Consider the following 23,298-nt stretch of genomic DNA (forward strand, 5'->3'; position numbering starts at 1 on the left):
AGCAGCAATATGTCCCCAGAAGCCATAAAACCTGATCAGACAATTTCTAAGCAGCATGGACAGATATGAGCCAAAATGTCTCATTAAAGGGTTCTAGTGCAGTTTCACACTTCTCTGAGATAAATTACTCAACCCCAAAACTCTTTCACAAAAGAGTCTTTTCTAAGAGCCTGCCTTACAGCAAGAGCATTGAATAGGACGCAGAAGAAGGGACTTTGCAGATTGAGATGCCCATAATAGTTTTGTCTTTTAACAAAGGTAAAGTTACAGTTTAATAGAATGAATTACAAGTCTAATAAAATAACTTATCCTGTCTATGGAGCATGAGGTTGTTCTTTTTCATCATGTTTTCTCTAAGAGGCCTTCCTATATAAATAACAACTGAAGACATTCCACCTAAATGCTTTGCATTTATATACTTGTAAAAGAAAGTTACTGACTACATGAATATACAAACTCTTCAGGTAACTTGCTATTTAGCAAATGCTTTGAAAAGCCTATTGCTGTGGTCATTAGAGGAATAGTAAATTTATACTCTTCATAACTCCAGTCAAAATTCACATTTTATCATCAGAAAGGATGTCAACTTGTTCAATTTTGTCTTTAACCCTAAGAGAGAGTCTTGACTACTGCAACTAAGGGTACCCAAACCCCTTCAGACCAGCAGTAATTCCTGTTGTCCATAATAATGTGTGGAGTTGTTTGTTTTATTTTTGTTATCACATTGAGAACACTGTTCTTGGGCTTCCTGTTATGCTACATTTCTGATACAATTTCTTATTAATACTAATATTAATACTAATAATTAATAACGCTTCAGAGCCATAAACCCCTCTACATTTTGTAGTTATTCTTGTGCTCCACATTTTCAGCTTCCCTGAGGAAGCACAACTCATTAAAAACCTTATTCCCTTTCATTCATGGCTACCAAACCTTTCAGCTGCATTTATTGAAGCTTCTGCATTTTTAAACACATTGAAATACTGACTCTGCAGTCCAGCCCACAGCTGCTTACAGGAAAACAGCGTTACCTCTGAAGCAGAAAACAAGGCTAATCTTCTCCATTTTAACCTCTGTGGAAAAGCCAGAGGCAAGTAGGGTTCTCAAAAAAAAGAGGTCAGAATCATCTATTATGCCACCAAAAAAAGTATAAAAATACATAAAAGAGCAGTTATTGTAATACCGGGCAGAGGGAACCATGAAAACAATTGCACAGCTCTAATCCACATTCTTTTGTCAATGATTACCCTCAAATGGTCCCACGAAATGAAGCAGAAAAAAACCCTTAGCGGAATAACCCTCATTAAGCAACTTAATTTTCAGAAGCGAGTGAGGGGCTGTCACAAGTGAATTGTTCTTTGCATTCCCTCTTGGGACATTCGCCACCTGTTCATTCCCCCCTCCTTGGAGGCAGAGGAAGGCTTGGATCGCTCAGAGAGCGGCAGCCGACTGGTGTTACAGCCTGCAGCCATGCAGCTCAAGCTGTGATGCCATGAACGAGGGCCGTGGGCAGGCCTGGCAGGGACCCCCCGGCAGCAGCACACGGGGAGCTGGCTCTGGAGCTGCAGAAGAGTCACAGACACAGGCCTTGGGGCTGGCTGCCCCACGAGAGCCCCAGCTGGCCCACAGATCAGGACATGGCCAGCCGGGCCTCACCGGCTCCATGGTGCCTTTGGAGCCTCAGGCCTGAGGGAGGCTGACGGGCCTGCACACACGCACACCTCACAAATCGGCTGCAGCAACCTCAGTTCTTCAGGTGTCTCCTCTCTTCATTCCCAGGGCCTGCTCTGCTCTGTTCAGCACCTGTTCTAGGTCTGTGGTTCTGCCCTGTTCCTCACTCATTCCATGGAGGCAGGGACATTGAACTGGGAGGAATGGTCTACATAACCCAAGCTTTCACATTTCTTTCGGGCTTCTTAATTTAATATGAGTCTCAGCAACTCTACAAACCTTCTCGCCCCAATTCCTCCATGTGCTTTCTACTCCCCAGTGAGAGCTCATGCTGGATGTGAACAGACAAGCCTTACAGGGCCACAAAGGACAGTGGCCACCCCATCATCTGTGCCCCACACTGCAGGCAGCCAGCCAAAACCTCTCCCAGCCCAGGCTCCAGGCAGGAACAGGGGCATCCAGGCTGAGACAGAGCCCAACACACATATACAGCTGTGTCCCTGTAGAAGCCTTTTTATGGGACTGCTCCTCAGACAGGATCCAGCTGGGAGGACCCCACACGGTGAACACCGGGGGCCACATTGCTGCCACACACCTGGGACTGAGGGGACATGGCTGGGTGGGCATTGTCCTCTGGCCAGCGCTTGCCAGCAGTGGTGCGCTGTCTGTGCGCTTCACAATTTACTCTGTAACATTCAGTGTGTCTTACATTTAGAAAAATGGTGTTTATATGGTGGGGAAGGGGGACAGGCTTTCAATTAAAATAATCTCAGCTCCCAGAGCAATGGAATAGCAGCAGTGCCAGGATAAGTTTGTGAGTGTGAGAACAGTTGCTGTCTTACAAGGATATACTTTTGCCAGGCTAGACTCTAGCCCATTTTGGACTGTGGTTTTTGGTAACTTTTAGGATCAAGGAGTCAGTTTAGACATTATCTTTTATTTTTATTTTTTTTTAAATTGGAAGAGACCCCACCCTCTTTCACAAGCAAGTATTTATTATTTAAGAAAGGTCAGTGTTGACCTTCCTAGTGTCAACATTATCATATTATCATCTTTCTTTCTGCTTTCTCTCTTCCAGCTTGTGCTGCTCTGCCTGCTACCTTTTCTCCAGAGCATCTCTCTTTTCCTTCTGCCATTCAGTATGTCCTGTGAGGAGCAAGCAGCAGGCCTGGAGTGGGCAGCAGGTGGAGGCTGAGGTGTGTGATGGAAAGCAGGACACATGAGCTGCCCAGTCTTGCATCTGAGGGACAGCAGTGACTTACTGCGGGGGATCCTGGCATAAGGCATCAGGAGCTGTTGGGAATGAACATCTCTGCCAGTCTAAACTCTGGGGTTAACAATTTTTTAGTTTTCCTTGTAAGACCATAGAGCACCTGGGCATTTTCGGCAACCACATGGCATACTGCTGTTCCTCCACTGTCTTGAAAAACACTGGGAAGTCTGTGATGTTACTGCCCTTTCAACTTATTATTCAAGTGTCCATGCCTGTTTTTACCTGCAAGGACATGAAACCAGTAAGTTTATAAAAAATGAAAAACCCTCCAAAACAGTGAGAGGGAGTAGGTTATGTCTAGCTTTTTTTTTTCTCCTTATCTCTGATTCTGATGGACAGACTATTGATTACAAACAGAGTTTCTTTCATCATGTGAATTAAGCCAGATAATCAAGCTTTAATATGAGTTTAGACTAGAATTAGAGGTTTGACATTCTTAGAAATAATAGAAGACCACAAAGCCTACATCTCCTGGTTTATAATTAATTTCCTTACACAAAGGTCTCTGTAAGAGAACATGTATCCCCAGCCTCTTACAAGCAAAAACTCTTGCACTGCAAAAATATCCTGGTGGTGACTGGCCTGGGAAGGATCCAAGATAGCTGTTCCTATGCTGTAATTCAGCTAAGCACTTAAACAAACTGCTTCTAATCCTGTATTTACCATACTGACCTGAGGCCTTCATGGAGATGCTTAGTGAAAAAATTGCTTTCTTTTTCACTAGTTGTGAACATCATGCTGTGTGTCCCTTGCCTCAGGTCTGTGAACTACCCATTGTAAACACCATTTTTACTGTCTGTTTTTTCTCCTTCCAATGCCCTACCCTTCTTTCCAGTATTTTTCAAAGACTGTGCTATGTGTTACTACCTTTTATTTAAAAAAAAACCCTGCACAGTAGAGGTTGCTGGATGAAATGCCAGGTAAACCTTCATGGAAAGTGAGTAGAAATCCAGACTACAGTAAGACACCATGCTTTAAGTCATGAAGGTTTACTGAGGAAATTGTCCTTCCAATACAAAAAGTTAGAGCAGACATGTACCATCTGGAGAGTGCCATGCTGGTGAGCATGCATTTGTGCATTACATTTCAGTGGGAGCAGTAGGGAAATGCCTAAATGAGCTATTTGGGGAGCAGCAGGGGCCCAGCCACCCCATCTCTCTAGACACAGAGCTCCCTCTGGAAGCTGACGCAGGAGCATCTTGGAGAACAGATTCTAACTGTGTCAATTCCTTTTTTTTTTTTTTTGCCTTTTCTCTGACTTCACTAGCTGGAAGTTTCTGTTGCTACTTTTCATGCTGTGTCAGAGACTTAATGTCTGATGCTTCACGTTGAGGACAAAGTCTCAGGGTTGGGAGGCTACATCAAAAATGAGTGTGAAGAGAAGGTGAAAAGCTGCAGTGGGTGAGAACATGAGAGGTTTCTTCTGTGGTTGGTTCAGTTGTGTCAGCTTTGTAATTATGACCACATCCTTAGGTTTCTTTATATCTTAGCAGGAGGTGGGCAGGCTTTGTGTGGGAGTGAGACTGAAGTTTTGCAGTGAAAAAAAAGGAAGCCTGACTTCCCAGAGGAGGCTGTTTCCAAGCAGTGGCTGTGTAAGCTTGATGTCTGTGATGTACTTTCTGGAGCTGAGCACCAGGAACCTTCTCAATTCTTGTTGCTCTTGAATCAATTCTAATTATGCCTTAAAAACTCCAAAAACATAAAGTAGGATTGTTCCATGGCTTTCCAGAATATTACATGTAATTACAGAGGATTTATAGATTAGTGCTCTCAAAGTACGGCCTATGACATAGAAAGAAAAACTAGTTTAAGATGGGTTTTTAAAATATTTTTATTTTCTTCTTCTTTTTTTTTTGTCTTTTTTTTTTTTTTTTCTTTTCCCAGCTCAGAAAGAACGAGCCTAAAATTTCAAGCTTCAAGTAGGGTCTTGATAGCCAGAATTCAGTTTTCTTCTCCTCTTTGTTTTATTTCTGTGTGTGTGCTGTCAGAACCCAGACAGGCAAAGGCAGCAAGGTAAGGCTGTTGGGCTGAAGGCTATTTCTGCCATTTTGTGCATGGTGACATTACTGTTGGAATAATTCCCTTGCTTATCAGTTTAGGATGAGATGCATTATGGATAAATGTAGATGAGGAGCTGGAGCTCAGAATTGAAAACATCTCTGTTTCCTCAGAGACCACCATTTAAAGGCTGATGAGGTTGGAGCCAAAGGCAAGACACAGGCAGGAGCTGAGAAGCCAATACAGCTGTCAGCTGATGCAGGAACAGGAAGAGAATTATTTTCACAAGGTGAAATTGGCAGTTGTTGTCTCCAGTAAATTGCATGTCACTGAAATGTTTCGGTAGTGCAGCCAAATTTAATTTCAGCATATGTTGCATATTTCTTCTGCAGTTTTTATTTTCCTTTCATGTTTGTATTGAGTTTCAAATGAGAAAAATAGAGTTCATTCTGAAGGAATGAAAATATTCAACATGTCATCTAATTAATAAATGACAAACCACACTCTATTAACCTTAAAGTATACTTTATGTGGTTGACATGCTAATGCAATGTACTTTAATTGTTAATACATGGATTCATCAGACTGTACTGACCATAACATCTACCCATTTCTTTCAGTAGAAAATTAAAAATAAATCATCAAGAGGAACTCTTTTTCAGAGTTCAAGTGTAGAACATACTGTAGAATTATATAGTTGCACCAGGGATGGTTTAGGTTTGATACTAGGAAAGCTTTTAATGGAAAGGGCTGTCAAGTATTGGAAACACTATCCTGGAAGTGTTTAAAACACATGTAGATGTGGCACTTGGGGACATGGTTTAGTTGTGGGCTTGGCAGTGCCCACGTATAGGGCTGTATACGATGATCTTATGAGTCTTTCCCGACTTGAATGAGTCTATAATGATGTATATTTATTAAAAAGGCCTTGCAATGCTTAATTGATTTTTTTTTGTTTGTTTTGTATAATACTTCCTCTCAAACAATGTACCTGTTTTATGCTGGACTCTCTTGTAGCTCCCTGATTGTTTGAAACACTTAATTCCTGTCAAGTGGTGGTAAATGGTGAAATGAAACTCAAGAATCTCTTGGTCACTGGAGTTTCATCCTGGATTTTTAAAATCCGGAGGGTTGGAATGAATCTCTCTGCCCTGTGCTGCTTTCAACCCTTTTCTCTGTCTGTGAGTTGGCATCCTCTTGTCACTTGAAGAGGATGTTATTTTCCATGCATCTATTGTGAGTGATCCTCCCTAAATTTTAGTGACAAGAAGGTTGGAATTTGTTTGTGAACACTTAGCAGCTCACAGTAAGAAGTGTAGCTCCAGATCTGCATTTTTAACCTTTTCCTCATTAGACAGATGCCATGGACTAATATATTTAGTTTCAAAACAGCCAAATCCTCATTTCCCACTTCATTCACTCTGATCCTTCACTGGATCCTTTTCAAGCTTATGCAGCCTTCCCTGGGGTTTTGCTGCCCAGTTAACCTCTCTGTTCTCTGTTCTGCAGTTTCTGTACTCTACTTTGGGACTTCTAAGGAAAAATACAAGATGTATCCTTGAAAGCTGTGTGAACAGGGTGGTGTTAGGAGCTCTCCAAGCACTGTTTTCCCTCCAGACATGTAAATGACTCCTGTGCAATAGCTGACCTCTACCAGTGCAGAAAATAACATCATGTAGTGTCTTCTTATATTTCCAAGGGATAGTTTTAAGTGTTTGAGACAGTTTTTGCTTGACAGGTGTAATTTTCTCAAATCTGGCACTGGAAATACAATTCTTACAATGGGAGAGATATAGCAAGAATATCAAGTCAGTACATTTCCATGTATCTGTGTACATTACTTAAAATTACATTTTGTTCTAAAACCTTATTTAAGGACGTTTCAAAGTGTAATATTTTTAATGTGTTCACTGCTCTATATTTTCAGCTGGCATGTTTAGGAGAGAAGCATTCTTGTCCTCATCAGAGACATCAGGTAAGTGTGAGGAGACAGAAGTCATATTCTGAGCAGATGTGCAGTGCTTTTGAAATCATGTATGCAGGCATTCTGCTAGCAACGTGGAGGGAATGTGTTCATCTCTAATGAATATGGCTCTAAGGCTGCAATTAAAACTGTGACTTGTGCTCATTTCTATTAACCGCTTCAGCTGTGCTGTTGTTGTTCCTAATAGGCAATAATACTTAAACTGACATCAGGAGATCCAAAGCATGCTGGATTTGCAATTGTTTGCTTTAAAGTAAATTTTGCTTCATTGTAAGTGTCCAGCATGATTATTTGGGAGTCACTGCTGATAACCGAATCCTAAGAGCCATTATGAAGTAGAAGCTAATCAGCTTTCAGGAACTGACTCATTGTGAGACAGTAAAATGTTTTCCCATTCTGGCCAACTAAGGAAGTTTCACTTAGCAATAATGATAACAAAAAAAAAAAAAAAAAAAGAAGTAAAGATTTTCAAATGAAATGAACTTGGAAAACAGCTGCTGAGAAGAATTTCCAGTCAAGTCTTTCATCTGTGAGGTTCAGAGCAACCCCTAGGTCAATCACTTTGCAGTAATTTGTGGAAATATAAATGCCTTAATTAAGCAAGTTTTAAATAGAAAGGGGAGCTAGAAATTGTTTGCTTTAATGTATTTATACATCTATGCTGAGCAGTTGGGGGAGAAGTGTGCTAAGCTCAAGTCAAAATGAAATATCTATTATATCCTCAAAATAGCTGTAGAACTTTTCACAAATTCATCTGCTTAGTAAGTACTGCCACATGGTGTTAGCATAACTAACTAACCTGATGGAAACAGATACTCTTATCTGAAGGAGTTTAATCAATTCTTATGATAGTTATCAAATATAAGGTTTTCAGGGGGCCCTGTGTTAGATTGTACACTGATGGGCAAGCAATTGCCTAATGGAGTACACTGCATGCTTTTAGTGAGTGAAAGCAATGATCTTGGCTGGAACCAACAATTCTTAGATGTTTCAGGCAAGTGCTTTGTCTGCTAAATGAAGAAGAAATAGTATTTCATATTATACAGCTTGTTACTATTTACAAATTCTTTTTACTTGAAAAGATAAATACTCAAAAGTACTGTTCTGCCCTGATTTCTTAGAGTATTTGAAAATCCCCCCTTCTCAATGATCCTACACCACAAACCAGTAAAGTTCCTGGGATAACTGTGGAGGGTGTTTGAATCTAAACCATGATTGTAAATCTAGTTATAAAAGTTCACAGAGCAGTAAGATAACCAAAAACCAGACTGCTGCTCTGGTGGTGTGTGAGAATAGAAATGAACTTGGGTATTTTGGTATTTTGGGTGAAAGTGTTGTAAAACAAACATATTTTTTACACACACAATTAAGAAGCAGACTTAACTGCAGGTACAGGGATACGTAACCAGAGTGGGCTGTTGGACAGAAGTGTTGTCTGCCAGCTGTACTACATACCTTCAGTTCAGTCTTTGCTATGAGGAGCCAGATCATTCTGGTTTATGGTCCTGTTTTGACTCCATGTAAGCCAACAACATCATAGGAAATGTAATTTACTGGGTCTTTGCCAATCTGTAAGGATGCTGCAAGGGTGTAAAACTCAGAAACTACAGTCAAGTGTGAACGGCATTCTTGTCTATTATGTTCAGAGAGCTCTAAATCTCATTCCCTGATTTGAATATGCTGGAGATACCTCCTGATGTCTTCTTTTTTAAAAGGCACTATGAAGCTGCCACATTTCAAAACCTGTGTCACCATCAATTTTCTTGAGATCAAAATCCAACTTCAGAGCAGTGATTTATTCTTCTGTATTTGGTGAGGGAGGGGAAGAGGAAGAAGCTACACTGCTTTAGGATTTTGGCCAAAAGTGGCTGTGCCCATGTCTTTTCTTGGTTAGTCAGCCGAGGTCTGTAACTGGCAGAAGTGAGTGAAGCATCATTTCCAGCCACTTTAGATTTTCTGTCTTAAAAGACCTTCCATGGGCTGAAAGGGGAATATATTCAGTGAAAAGTTTGAGCTCTCATCTCTGGGCTGTTACTTTCACTGCCTTGCAGTTCATGGTCCTCGGGACTCCACTGCAGCAGTATCAAGGTAGTGTGAATGAGGCAATTTTTTTCTCTTGTAAATCTTGTATAATGCTTTTGGGTCTTGCCCAGTGGGGAAAAAAAAATCCTTTTTATGTTTGAGGCTTCTGCATGGATGCCAGTTTGTTGACTTGAATAGTCTTGTTATATACACAAATATAATTTATTGACTCCAAAGGGCTTTTGTCTCAATTTGAGCAGTGCATACGCAGGGTTACTTCCCACTGATGAGCAGAAGTGATAGAAAATGAATGCAGTATTTCCTTTCTAGTGATTGTCCCAGGATATGGTCTGTAGTCTTAGAACTGCCAGCTCTGACCTTATCACTGTAATGCGTCCTCAGGGTTCTGCTGGTGAAGAACTGAGGCTTAACTGATGCTTAATATTAACCGAACAGTGATAACAAAGGAAAAGTCATTACTAAGGCTAAAGTGAATTAGTAGTAAAGATACTGTGGCAACAGCTATTGCTGTTTGCTTGTTGTCTGGAGCACTGGCTTCTGACAGAAGGTAGGCTATTTGTATAAAAGACCTATTTACAAGAATGGCAATTTCCCACACAACACTTAAAGGGAACTAGTGAGTAATGATGACACATCCTCCAGATTCACCCAAGTTCACCCAGGTGATGCTGTGTGTAAGAAGGAAAAGGCAGATTAATCATCAAATATAAAACAAGGGAAAAGTGGGTAGGCAGCAGTACTGCTGAAAATACTTGCTAGAAGACCACAGACTGAACATAAAGCTTCAGTACCATGCTGCTGCTTGAAAAAAGCAACAAAATTGCTCTTGGGTGAATGAATAGACTCATCCTATGTAAGACATTATTACAGTCCTGGAGGGTCTCTTTTAGGAGCTATGTTTTGCGAAAGATATAGACAAAACCTGTCTGTTTCTGCTTTATCCTTGTTCTCTTAGATAACAAAAACTATGAGGAGAATTTGAGATGGTTAGTTTAGAGTGTGAAAGTTGTGAACAGAAAGGTGAACTGGTACTCTCTGTCTCCCACTGAGAGCAGAGTAAGGGGTTTTTAGCTGCATTTTCAGGCTGGAAAAGGTTTCACAAGAAGATGGTCTGTTTTCCATCACTGGAAGCCTTTATTGATAGGTTAATAGCACCTGTGTGGGTTGGATTATGTATCTCTCTCTTGACTTGGAGCAGGACAGTGGATGACACAGCTTTTCTAGGTTTTATTTTCAGTGAATCGTGTAGGAAATGGAATATTTTAAAGTGATGGTATCAATGTCTAGCTGAATTGTTCATGAAGGTTTTCAAATCTTAGCTATAACTTTATTAAAGGAGACTTTAACATCAAGAACCACTCAGGGTTTTGTTCCAAAGTTTGGATCTTTGACACAAGCAGAAAAAAAACCAGTTCAGATTTTGCACTATTGCAACTTTGATTCCTGGCTTCATTGACTGAGCAGATGGGATCAGTCCCATCTCAGTGTGCTGCAAGGAGAGTAATGATGATTGTAACTCTTGTAGAGGTACTCCGAATATTTCTAATGCAGAGTTTAAATTAGTTTCAAATTTTTTGTAAAATTAGTGCATGTTGTCCTTATGTGCAACTGAAGGCATGTTGATCCTACATATTTGTTGTTATCATTATGGAAGCTTTCTTTCAGCTTAGCAAATATGAGCATAAACCCTAGCCTGCTGTAATCTGGAAAGTAAGGACACCGACTTTGGATGTTCCAGAATTTCAAAGTCCCTTCCCCTATATAAATGCTGAAATCCTGAGAGCTAAATTTAGCCCAAGGCATTTTTTTTTCAAGCTGAAAAGACATCTATGAACTGCTAAAATAGCAACTTCTTTTGGTATTGATGACACAGTAGTTACACTAATACTGTTGACATGAAGTATAAGGGTTTTTTTTAGGATAAAATTTACAGACAGTAAAAATACACAAATTCAAGTAAATGTTTAAACAAAGGGACTTTGTTGTTTTCAGCACAATAACTGAAATATAGAACTTCTGTTCCCTTTTTAAACACAACTCTGCCATAACATCCAGAAATACTTCCTATTAATAATTTTTTTCAGGCTTTGCCAGGATGTCAATCATGCCACAACTGGAAAAAGTTAGTACCCAAAATAAAATGGAAATCAGAAACACCACAATAGCTACATATGATGTGTTGAGCATTTACAATGCCGAGCTATTGTTAAAGGTCTAAAAAGCAGATTGGCCAGCAAATGAGGTGGTGTGCCAGGCTGCTGCTAAGAGCCCTGACAGAAGTAGCTTACTGCTTGATTAAACTGGTACAGCACAAAAATGGGTGGAGAGGAGAGAGCAGGGTTTTGTGGCTGCCTGCAGAGCCCAGATGCTCCTTGCCTTTGTCGCAGAGTGCTGCCAGCACATTTTTGTACAGGCTGGAGATGGGGCAAGGCCACAGCACAGGAGTGCTGCAGCTTCTGCTGCTCCGTGGAGTAAGAGGAGGTGTGATGAACTGAGCCCCTTCAAAAGCATGGCTTGACTTGGATGGATTTTCCCCTTGGAAATACTAAACACTGCACAAGCACCAGATCACCTTCTGGGTCAATGACTTGATTTTTAAGGATCAAGGATCTGGCTGAGCGAAATACTGGAGCTCTTCCCTTGCATCCAAATCTCTTCTAAAACATCAAAGCCTTAGATATTTACAGAAACTCATGTTAAATCTGAACAAAATTAAGTCCTTTTTGAGTATTCATCTAGTTTTTCATGCAGTGAGTTTCATCTTGCAATGTTGCATATTACTTTAGTCCTTTCTAAGCAAGCAAGGACTTTGGGTTTCTGCAGCTCCAAGCACCATGCAGACACTGCATATAATACCACACCACTGTTTTTAATTTCTTCTCAGTACATATTAAAATTTATATATGCTTTAATATCTTGGTGGTAACCTCATTGCAAATTTCTACATAGAAATATCTACTGAAAGAATATTTCTATATTCTTTGTCCTCCCACATGGTACCTTTTTGAGAGAAAAGGTGCAGTCCTAGTGCTTAAATTGCTGTGTGAGATCAGGTGCCTTGTAATACTTCTCTGTTATTACAATGCCGGTGTTTGAAAAAGTTAATTGCATCTTTAAGTGTCTACATTTTCAATTAATATTTCTTAGTCATTTTCTAAGGTGTTGGCCAGTAAAATAGTTAGAAAGGGCAATCTGCAGAGCTAAGAAAATGCAAAAAACCGTCCAGAACTTTTACACCTGACCAGAACTGAATTGGAAGTAACAGCTTGGTTTTGAAAGCATTTATATCTTATTTCTTGTCCCTTGAGTTTTGTGGTTCTTCTGCCGTCAGGGTTTCACAGAAGCAAACCTTCCAAAGCAAATAAATAAATAAAATCCCAGCTGACAAGCTAATATAAATGGTATGAAACAGAAGGGTAAATGGGGGGGATGGGGGGGAACTGATTTGACATAAACAAATTAGAGCTGTTGACAGTGTGGGTGATATTGAGAAATGCAGTTCCATTAAATTCACAGATATGAATCCTGACAAATAACAAGCCATGGTAATTTATATAAACAAGGAAAGGCAATAATGAGTGGATGTGGAAGTCTAACAAGAATTTGGTTGTTAGTACAGCACAAAACATTGTGGCAGTATGGATAGAATAATCTGAGAGCCCTGCCATGATGAGGCAGTGCTAACATGCACTGTCCCACTGGAAACAGCCACAATGCTGTGCCAAGGATGAAAAGATTGGAGGAATTAATATAATTCTTTGCCTTTCACACTTTGTATAGCAAAACCAGAAAGCACATGCTTAGATTGTAAAAAGGTAAAAACAGAGGTCTCCCAGTGCTGTGTTGTAGAGGAAGGCTCTGGTGCAGGTGTCTCCAAGGCTAATTCAAGACCCTCTGCGCTATACAAGCTGTGTATATGTGGGGGTTTTGTCCCCCAGAACTCCTTTTAATTCATTTGATGTTTTATCTGCTTTACACTGAAATTTCTGTGCAGGCAAGTGTTGTTTTCTCAGTAGAAATGGTTAATACCATCCTTGATGTGCTGCTTCCTGCCTGCAGGCACCTCATGGAGTTCATATCCTTCTACTCTTTGTGGAAAGAGCCTTTTTCACCTTTTGTTGAGGGTTCTTAATGAACAAATCTTTTAAATATTCAAAGCACTGTATTTATTTAGATAAAAGCTGTTAATTATAAATGACCAGCCATATGGCCATTAAGACTAACACATAGTAGGATATAGAGGGAATGAATATTTTAGATAATAAAGGACTGTTTTAGAAAATAGACACTTTCTTGATATTATGTTTCATGTAGGTTTAACAATGGAGTGGTGATTGGTAGCCCGCAGTGGTTCACACTAAAGAACTTGTTTTTCTTTTCTTTTGTATTTTTAATGCTTCACTATTGAAAATTGGCTATTAAAAAAAACCAACAAAACCACAAATGAAAAGCCTCAAGGAAAGCCAGATGGCTGAATACTGGCATTTGAAATAAAAATTAAATATTCAGCTATACATATGTGTCTTAAATACACTTAGCTGTAGTCCTTTGTTAGCCAGACTGTCTTCTCTATTGCTTTTGCACTGGTAAATTTGAACTTGCTTTGCATATTTTTCAGCAGATTAAAGTTGAGCAAAAGTATGGCTAAGGAAGTTTTAGTGCTTATTGGTTCTAGCCCCAAATCAAAGACAAAAGGTCAGGTTTTTTGCCAGATGTCTTAACCTGAAGTCTGGCAGGTTTGTTTGGTTTTTTTGAAGCTCTGCCCATGGACAGGGATATTATTAGCAACCTTTTGAAGATGTCTCAGCTTTTCCTAATAACACTGCTATTGTATGAAATTTTGCTGATACTGAAAATCTTTAAACTTTGTCTGTAGTGATCGTGTCCTCGTTGCCTGGAACCCTCTTGGGAAAAATGAGCAAGAGTTCAGGAAATCTCGTGTGTAGATAAGCAGACACCACCAACAACTGAAAAGTATGGTGGAGACATATGAAAGCCCAGTTCTTCTACAGAAGCCCAGCCAAGTCCAGGAGCAATCGAAGAAATTCCCTGCAGGTATTCAGCATTTTTCATCTGATACATAAAAGAGCAACCATTGTATCATTACTGCATTGACACCCTCCTGCTCTGGTGGAAAAAATTCCTTTTTATATTTCCTGTACTTTCTAGTTTTAATAATCAGGACACATATTTGAAGACAGTCACTGAAGACTAGGGTAGCATCAATTAGTGCCACTGATAATGCAACTTTGGAAAATGTGTCCATCAGGTACCAAGTGATGTGGATAGTGCCTAAATGGAACCTACTGTTTTCTTTCTACCATCTTGTTTCAAAAGACCCTTGATGGAAATGGGCATGTTTGGGTTTCTCTCAGTTATGTGAGAAAACTGAAGAGGTTACAGCTCACTCCAGTCAGGTCTGTTTCGTTTTTTTCCTATCTCTGTCTCAGTTTGGAGATGAAGTTGAGTTGTTTTTTTGTGTGTTCCTAGCCTGGACTTGCTTTCAGGGTTACTTTGCTACCATCAGAAACTTGTCACTCCTTCCTGTCTTGAGATTAATAATTAAATTTGGAGAACCAAACTGCTGGCATTTGAGATTCAAAATGTGGTAGGAAAACACCATGGTCTAAATTAAAATTGCTGTGGATTACTGTTGTGTGTCTCCCTGTAAAGTCTCTTTCAGGCTTTTTACAACCTTCATCTTTTGGCCCACTTGCCCAGGAGTGCTATGAACTTTTGTGGCATGTGAGACGGTAAATACCATTTTGGCAAGTCCCTGTGTATCTAGGGAAGGCTGTGTGTGGGTGCAGCTCTATCTACCTTACTCTCTTTGCTGTAGGGAGCAAAGAAGGCATGAGCAGAAATGAGACGTGGTGGGGGCTGGACTGGTGGCGTTCCATCAGGTCTTCACTGTCAAAGTTGCTGCCTACAGCACTATATTTTTAGAGCAGTTATATATTACAGTAATGCCAGATGCTCTGAAGGAAGATTTGGAGAGTGAAAAATGGATTAAGGTTTATTGTAAAATTTCTAAATCTGTGTGAAGACATGCAAGATCTGATTCCTGTTCTTCAGTACAGGGATGATTCACCACTCTGAGAAAATACTAGAAAAGAAATAGGCCCATCTAACAGCTTTAGATTAATTCTTCAAGTAGATAGAGAGTTATTTAAAATAGTTCAATTTTGAAATAACTTTTAAATAAGCACAGAGTTTTCACTTGCTCTTAGTTCTTATGCCAGTTGTCTCACACAGCAGCAATAGCCAGCAGAGATTTCCAGCACTCTTCTGTAGTCACAGATGCTACTTCCCCAATAAATCAATGAAAAGTTCAGTCTAAGTTTGTATCTAGCACCTGACAGAAACACTTAGTACAAAGTCAGATATCTGACCTACAGAAAACCTAAGTAATGTTTGAAATATTAATGAATAGCAGAATTATAAATGAATAGACACAAAATATTTTGACTGTTCAAATATTGGTAATGTTTAATATTTGTAAATTAATTCAGCCACCAAACATTTTGATCTATTCTGGTTACTCAAAAAGTGCAGCTGCAGAAGCCATGTACAATTCCTGAATACATAAAAATTAAATGGAAAATACTGGGTTCTGCTGCTGAGACAACAGAAAATGACTTAAACAAAAGCTGTCATTGCAGATGTCAGGTCAGGGAAACTGTGCTGCATATACTTGAAATTCCACAGATAACTAGAATAGGTGCCTCTGAGCAAATCTACTTCAAATAATAAAATCACGTTTGTCCAAGGAATCTAAAACCTTTTGGGTGAAAACAGTGATTTGGGGCTATTTTTCCCACGGCTAAGTTCTTGTTTCTGCAGTGGCAAGTTACAGTTCTGAAGGGCTTTTTCTGAACCCACTAAAAGCAGCTGTCTGGTGAGACAAACTCAGACTAGATCAACTCCCATAGGAATTGTTGTAGTCCTACTGTTAGCAGTGAACATTCTACCCTTCACAGTGAATGTTTGTACTATGCACAAGGTTTAGCACCGTGTTCAGCAGCCTCATCTTTTTTAATGGCAGTTACCTTGATTGTGTTCTTACACAGCCTTTCACAAGAAACCTGACCAAAGCTGGCTCCAGCAGACACACTCCTCACATTCCTTTTCTTCTAAGACTGTAATTTGTTCCACAGCAAGGACGAGAAATCTCCAGGAAATTGGTCATTGCTAGGAATGTCCCACTGTTCCTGAGTTTTTGGGTTATTGTGTATATGAAGGAGAAACTCAAGAGGTTTCCTGGAGGATCAGGAATAGGTGGTCATATACACTTATATTCCACTATACACAGTGCTGCTCCTTATGGAATATGCATTTAAGGCAGTGATTGTGTCTTTCTGAGAGCTGGGAAAAGTGATCAGAAACAAAAATCTCTTGAGATATGGCTCCCAGGATTTTGCACATCATCGAAAACTTTTTGCTTTGTACTAGAGTGCAAAGTGACATGTCACATCCCCATCAGGATGGTTGCAGGATGATTTTCATAAGTCTGCATGCCTATAAGGGAGTTTAATAGGTTACAGTGTTATATTATACATTATTGTTCAGAGAGATGAAAGCTTAGTGGAAAATCCATATCAGGGAAAGAATTGTTGTGCTCTTCAGTGAGCCAGTGCTGTCATGATCCATACAAGCTGATTTGGGCCAGCCCTGTCAGACTGCAGACTGCTTCCTGTGCTAATGGGGCAGAGTATGGCAGTGACTTCTTCTCAAACACCACTGTCTGTAATTCATCCCATGCACCTCTTTTTAAGAGCCCAAGTGTAGTATTTGAGTACATCATACTGACCAGTGGTAGAAAAGAAGGGACTTTCTTGAGTTGGCTGCTAGAATTTCTGTATGAATCCATAACAGAACTTTCAGATAATTCCCACTGCTCAAGTTTAATCTAGATGCAGAGTTTTTTACTGTGTTCCTTCCTTCAGTTGAGGGGACTGTTGTTGAGGAACCCTCTTACATTCTCATTTATATTTGTAAAACCCTTCCACTTTAGCAGATGGAAATTTATGCAGTGACTCTATCTTATTTAATGTGAAAGTCAGTCTCTCTGTTCCATGTACCCCTACAGTCAAGTCTGTTTTCAATCCTTTGTGTCACCCTCCCAGTTAATTTGTCTTATATTGTATGTGACAACATTTACTGTTTAAGCCAAAATCCCTTAGCCCATGTCTGTCTTTATTGCCTTTCTTCTTCCTTGAAGCTATTTGCAATTAAACTACAGTGGAATATGAAGCACCAGAAACGTTAGACTATCTTGGCAATGAAGAGGCATGAAACAGATGAATAATGAGAAGCACAAGATAAGAAGCAGTAATGCCACTTCATTCTGGAGTGCCTATTCTGGCAAAGAGTTCACATCACCTTTTACAGTTTTGTATCCTATTTATGAGTCATAGGAATGATTAAGAGGAAAAAAAATCTTACCAGAGAAGAGTCCTCAGATTTGTTTAAATTATGGAAATGAAAAACTTCAAGGCCTTTTTTGCTAAAGATTAAGAATTAGCTATCTGAGATTGCTAATGCACTTCAGCTTAGAGAAGTGTGTGCATAAGGGAAAAAGAGGACTCATGCTTGTGCTTTTTTTCTTGGATGTGTCCATTTTGATCAGTGTGTGAGTAGAGCTGACACAACATCACAAGCTGCCTTCTTTTTATTTCTTCCCAGATCTTAGCCTGGGACAATTCTCTGTTCATGGATAACGCACATTTGTGACAAATATAAAAAGCAAAGCTCAGCAAACATTGAACACGAGATCGTAGAGATGTCAAAACTTTCCTTGAAGCTTTCTTAGCTTGTGTATTTTTCCACATGCAAAAAACAAGTTGGAGCTATGGAACTCAGTGGACCTGTTTCTTTTCTGTTATATGGACCTCTCTCCTTTTTGTTGCTGAAGTTTGATGAAAATTGCCAATACTGTGAATATGAAACACGGTTAATTTTCTGCTATTTACTTTGAGTTGCTTCTAATAATCTGGAGAGCAGAAATAAAAATTCTATTGAATATTTCTGTGTGGTGTGCTGAAGGGAGCAAGTTTGTGTAAGACAGTGGTCAGGGATGTAATGAGAGAAATACAGAGGCATTAGGTTTACTCAGCACAAAGGTCAGCTTGGGTAGGGCAAAAATACTCAGACAAAGGCAAATTTAGTGCCTTCTGCCACTTTATTTGCATAGCTGATTGTGACTGCATGTTACATTTTGAGCAACTGGAACATAGGACACCTATGTAATAGAATGTTATCAGGAGATATGCCATTGTCATTTTTCTTGGGTTAGAGTAGAAACAAATTTTCTTCTTTCCCCTCTTCCCCCTTTTTTATTTTGTTTCTGGCAGAAAAAGCTTTTGTTTAAGCTTTTGCCACTAGAAAGCCTTGAAATAGTAGTAATGTGGAATTCTGATAATGAAGGAAAAAGCATTATCATTGCATTCCCACAAAATGTGAAAATTAGGAGGAAATTTCCTTTCAGAAAAGAGTCGTCTGACGGTTGAATCAGAATTGATCTGTAGGTAGAGGCATGCAATGTCATCTGATTTGAGGGTATTTTTAATGTATAATTTAATTTTTGAATGCTAAATATCACTGTCTAATTTTTGAACTGTGATGGTTAATGGCACCTGTGAATAAAAAGCTCAAAAATGCCTTTAATTTCTGCCCACTGCTCCACAGTAATTTGCTTTATTGATAGTGAAACATGTCCCTTGGACAAGACCAAGACATCTTATGCTCTAGAGATATTCTGGACTTCCTCTGCCTCATTTAAGTTGGATCTGGTTGTGATTTTAATTAAATGCTTTTTCAATCAGAAAATGTTGATTCATGAAAGCCAAAACATTTTGGAGAAATGAGCTGATTTGTAATTTCTTTCATTGTGGTGACTGTCTGGCTTTCAAAAAAGATTCTATTTTAGAACTTAGAAACCTGAAATGAGTTCAGGCAAGCCACAAGTTTACTCCAAATGTTTCCTTTTGATCCTCTTTCCCAGGGATTAATTCAGAAAGGATTAATTATTTAAAGTTAATATGTATTCTTTAAAATGTCTCATTACTGTCTTTAGGTGACAAGATCCCTTGCTATGGGGTCTGTTCTTTCTCAAGTCAACAAATGCTCCTAATTGTGCTTTCTCAGCCCTCTCCTTTCCCCTACAGGGCAGAAGCTTCATTTCCTCTTTCCTTTTATAAGTTTAATATCAAGAAAGGTGGGGAAACAAAGTCAAGCTTGAATTTCATTTTATGCCTGCTATCGCACTCTTTCTGGAAATGTTGATGTCTTTTCTTTTTTTTTTTTAGTTAAAAAAGAAATAGTGAGGCCATTTCCCAGTGAAGACTTTTCTCACATGGAATTTCTCATTGGCTCTGGTTGGTGCCCCTAAACATTAACTTACCCTCGGGCTTGTTCTCACCAGTAAGGTGGAGTGGTAATTTCTTCATACCAGGGTAGGTAACAGCACTTGCATCAAACTTTTATTCCTAATACCACCTGTGGTTTATTCAACCACTCTCATGGAAAGTAAAATGGCACTGATAGCAGGGGAAAAAGTCTCAGTCATTTTCAGAGTTTATTGCTGGCTCCATGTATGATGGCACCAAGATAAATATATTTCTTTTTTATTTTTTCTGCCCATCCCTCCATCTTCCCTAGCCCATGTTTTAGCTGTTTGGTTTTTGCTTCTAAATATTTATAGAAATGACAGAGCAACTGGCCTTTAAACATATAAACTTAAGGCAGTCAAAGTTATTTCAGTTTATTTCTTTCATTTACCCTACACCAGTGTGGAACACACCATTTTTGATGTTATGTGTAATGCTGAGTATTTATGAAAAGAAAGTATTTATTTTTCTTATCTATATGACCAGGCAAAAAAGTTGGTTTTGGGGCTGCTGTACAGATAGGTAATTTTTTCACAGAAAGATGTAATTCTGTGCTTGGCCTTTAGCAGTGCCAAGCCCATTTTCCAGGAATCTGAGAGCATTGTTTTACAATGGAAAATGTGAACTGCAACTTTCACTGCACATTTCCATATTGTTCTCTGGATGAGATTAGTTTAGCAAATACTTGGTCCAGTTTAGATGATAAACAATTTAATGTTCAATATAAGTCTGTATATTTGCAAGTAATGGATTTTTAAAATATAGATTGAACAAAATTGGTATTACATATGGTCTGATCTTAAGTAGCCTCATGAATCCAGGGTATTGTAAATTGAAATAGTCTCTAAAATGAAGGACATCTTTCCCTGGCTGCCAGGGAGTAGTATTTCTGGCACTTGTGTGTGGTGGCATTGGTTTGCATGCTTATACACACAGTTTTTCCAACCAGTATTTTATCAGCTGTAATATATAAAATATGAGTCATTTTCATTTAGTCTAATTAGAGTTTGCAAACAGTAATTCCAGACAAAACCAGTCACACTGTATTAAACACTTAAGTGTGGTGAGCAAGAGTGCAGGTTTTGTTTCTGAAGGGTAGTCTGTGTACAAGAGGTATTTAATTAGTTTTCATCAGAGCTATGGATCCTGTATTTGGGGATTAAAAACAAGCCAGGAAAATCTGGCAGAGCTGAATTGCTGTGTGCAAGCTCATGACTAAAAATAGTGCCAAGATGCATATAGACACCAAACAATACCATCATAAATTTATTGAGAAATCTCATGTGAAAACAAGGGTTAAACTCTAGCTTTGGATTCACGCCGTATACCTCTCCCTTCTTCCATCTGCCTATCAGGCACAGAGTTCTTATTCTCTCCAGTATGCCAGCTCTTGAACTGAATATGGTTGATGATGAGCACACTATAAAATGCTTCAGTGTATTTTGAGTGTTGAAAGGACTAACACATGCAATATATACGAATGTGATACGTTTGTAATTAATTTGACACACACACACACAAAAATACATTACAGAAGTGTGGAGAATGTGGTTTGACCATAAGGATGCCAGGGGATCTTAAGCTATTAAGGCTGGAGCTTTGTCCTTAATTCACCCTGTCATTTCTAGGTATTACAGTGTGTGGCACCAAATGTAACACACTGTCTCACATCTAGTGTAAAAAAAAAACATGGTATAATGTGAAGTATATTGGGCAAAAGTAGTCTGCTGTGAACTGAGCTTCAGTCCACAATTTTCATGGTGTATCTTTAGGACAGGTCTGTGCAATTACTTTGAGCTTTTTGTACATGAAGTATTTGTAACACTGGAAAAAAAAATCCTGCAAAATTATTCAGTGTATTTGGAACACAGTGTATTTAGCATGATACATTAGAGAACAGGTACTTCGGAGAATCTAATGGCTCAAGATAACAGAGAAATCTATATTTTGCCTCATTGGAGCCGTGTCTATGTATTGTGTAAATCCATAGAGGTATATTCAAGGTGATTATCCAGGATTTAGTTCTGTGTGGGAGCAGGGGGAAAAGGTCTAATGGAAATGTCGACAGACCATTAACTAGAGTATCACTAATGGGTGATATAATAGAGAGAGATATTTTTAATTGTAAAGGGGTTAATTGGTATTCCTCATTTGCATTCCTTTCTTCCTGAGTGGTGGCAATTTGAGCTCATCCAGTGATAGGAATGGTTTTTATACTGAGAGAATATGAAGGATCATAATATTTTCTCTAAGAAAATATGCAGGAGGGAAAACCAGAAATATATTAACTGACATATGATGATTATCCAGCTATAGATGAGGAGAAAACTGATTTTCCTAAGAATTTATTAAGGGAGTGACTGCAGGAAATTACTGTTTCCTTAATAATTAGAAGAATTTGATTTTTTGATTTTGTTTTGTATCTGAGCATGAAAAAAATTTCTCACATTGGCCAAAGTGGTTACTGTGACTTACATGTTGCAAACCTCAACCCTTTTCTCCTTGGGGATAGGATTTTTCTGAAAGTAAGAGAATAGCTACTGTTAACATAGGCTATGTCTAGTCATTCAGACACCTAAAACGAGGCTTGTCTCCCTAAGCTGATGGGAACAAATTGGGCTTTTGCTCCCTGTTGGCCTCATAGGATCTTGGTTGGTCCATGACCAGAGGAACTGGTCAGCTGATGCCAACAGGCTGCCCTGTTACCTTTCACCTTGTCACCAGCCTGTTCTGACAATCAGATCTTCCCCTGGTGCTGGTTAAGCTTGGATCATTGTGCAGGGTTTAGGTCAGGAGCAGCTAACGAGGGCTGGGGGAGCCTGGCCACGAGCCACCAGGGCACACTGCCAGCAGTGCCTTCTGCCTGCATGACAGCCAGTCTCTATCACCTGCCTGCAGCTCTCCATGCCTGGACTGGGCTCCAGGGTCTGAGCCTCTTCCAGTCCAGGCTGCCCACACACTGTCAGGAAGCTCTGAGCCTACCCAGTTCCTCACGCTGTTGCTGCCTCTCCGAGTGGCACTCGCTGCTTTGGGTGATGTGAGCAGGGTGAGGCACCCAGCCTTCCTCACCACTTACGATCCTGTACGAAGCCTGACAACCACTTTGGGGTCATTTTCTTCATCTCAGGAGTTAATGAGACCTTCTTTGTCTCATTAGGAAAAGCAAACAAAAAAACAAGTGCATATGTATGTCCTCTGTCTGTTCTTCTGGGGCCATCTCTTTAGCTTGAAGTCATCCTCCCAATGTTCTCTAATTTCTCTTTTTTTTTTCTCTTTTTATCATTTCTCCTCAATTCTGTTTCTCCCTAACATTCACTGAGCTGTGCATGTTTTCTCTAGAGGTCTAAAAGCTTTTTCATTCATATTTCACATGCCCTCCTGTCTCGTTCTGAAGTATGTAGCAAGAAATCTTTTGTGTGGATTTTTATTAAGTACTGAAAGAAAAAATATTTTAAAAATACATTATATAGTTGCATGAGTTATAGGTATTAAGTATATTTCATTGAGCAAATAACATCTTTTAGTTTCTTTGCAAAGTTAATGCCTTAAATAATCTAACCAACAGCAGCAATTACTCATAAATACTATCTTAAAGTACATAGAGCATCTATGTTTTAATAGAGGAATTTGCCAATTTGTCAGTCCTAAAGTACAAACTGCAATTTCTTCTTTGAGTCTTTCCAGTCTTCAAATGTTTACTGTGCTTTTATTTAGTGGTCCAGATGTTTTTTTTGTGAGAGTGAATAAAGCCAACTTTCCTCATCTTTGCCCATCTCCTGCTGGATTTATGAGACTGTTTTTTCTGTAGTACTGGGAAAAAAATTGCAGATTCTATCAATAAGTACAGATAGGAGACTTCAAGTTTCTGGAGAATTTCTCATATCTCATTCCAAGACCTCTTGCACTAGACTTCATCATCGGTTACTTTTACAGATTTTGTT

General features: G+C 39.3%; 1 protein-coding gene across 1 annotated transcript; it reads left to right on the forward strand.

The window, feature by feature from the left end:
- The first annotated feature begins 227 nt into the window (after nucleotides 1–227).
- Nucleotides 228–23,119, forward strand: LOC111933547 (uncharacterized). Its single transcript, XM_086844159.1, has 6 exons — nucleotides 228–258; nucleotides 1,692–1,812; nucleotides 5,116–5,231; nucleotides 6,870–6,917; nucleotides 13,846–14,024; nucleotides 19,277–23,119. Exons 1-5 carry the CDS (start codon nucleotides 228–230, stop codon nucleotides 13,917–13,919), a joined length of 390 nt encoding a protein of 129 aa, XP_086700285.1. The 3' UTR covers nucleotides 13,920–14,024; nucleotides 19,277–23,119.
- Nucleotides 23,120–23,298: the final 179 nt, after the last annotated feature.

This window comes from Cyanistes caeruleus, chromosome 10 (genome assembly GCF_971803275.1).
Source record: "Cyanistes caeruleus chromosome 10, bCyaCae1.hap1.1, whole genome shotgun sequence".
In the NCBI taxonomy this organism is placed as follows: domain Eukaryota; kingdom Metazoa; phylum Chordata; class Aves; order Passeriformes; family Paridae; genus Cyanistes; species Cyanistes caeruleus.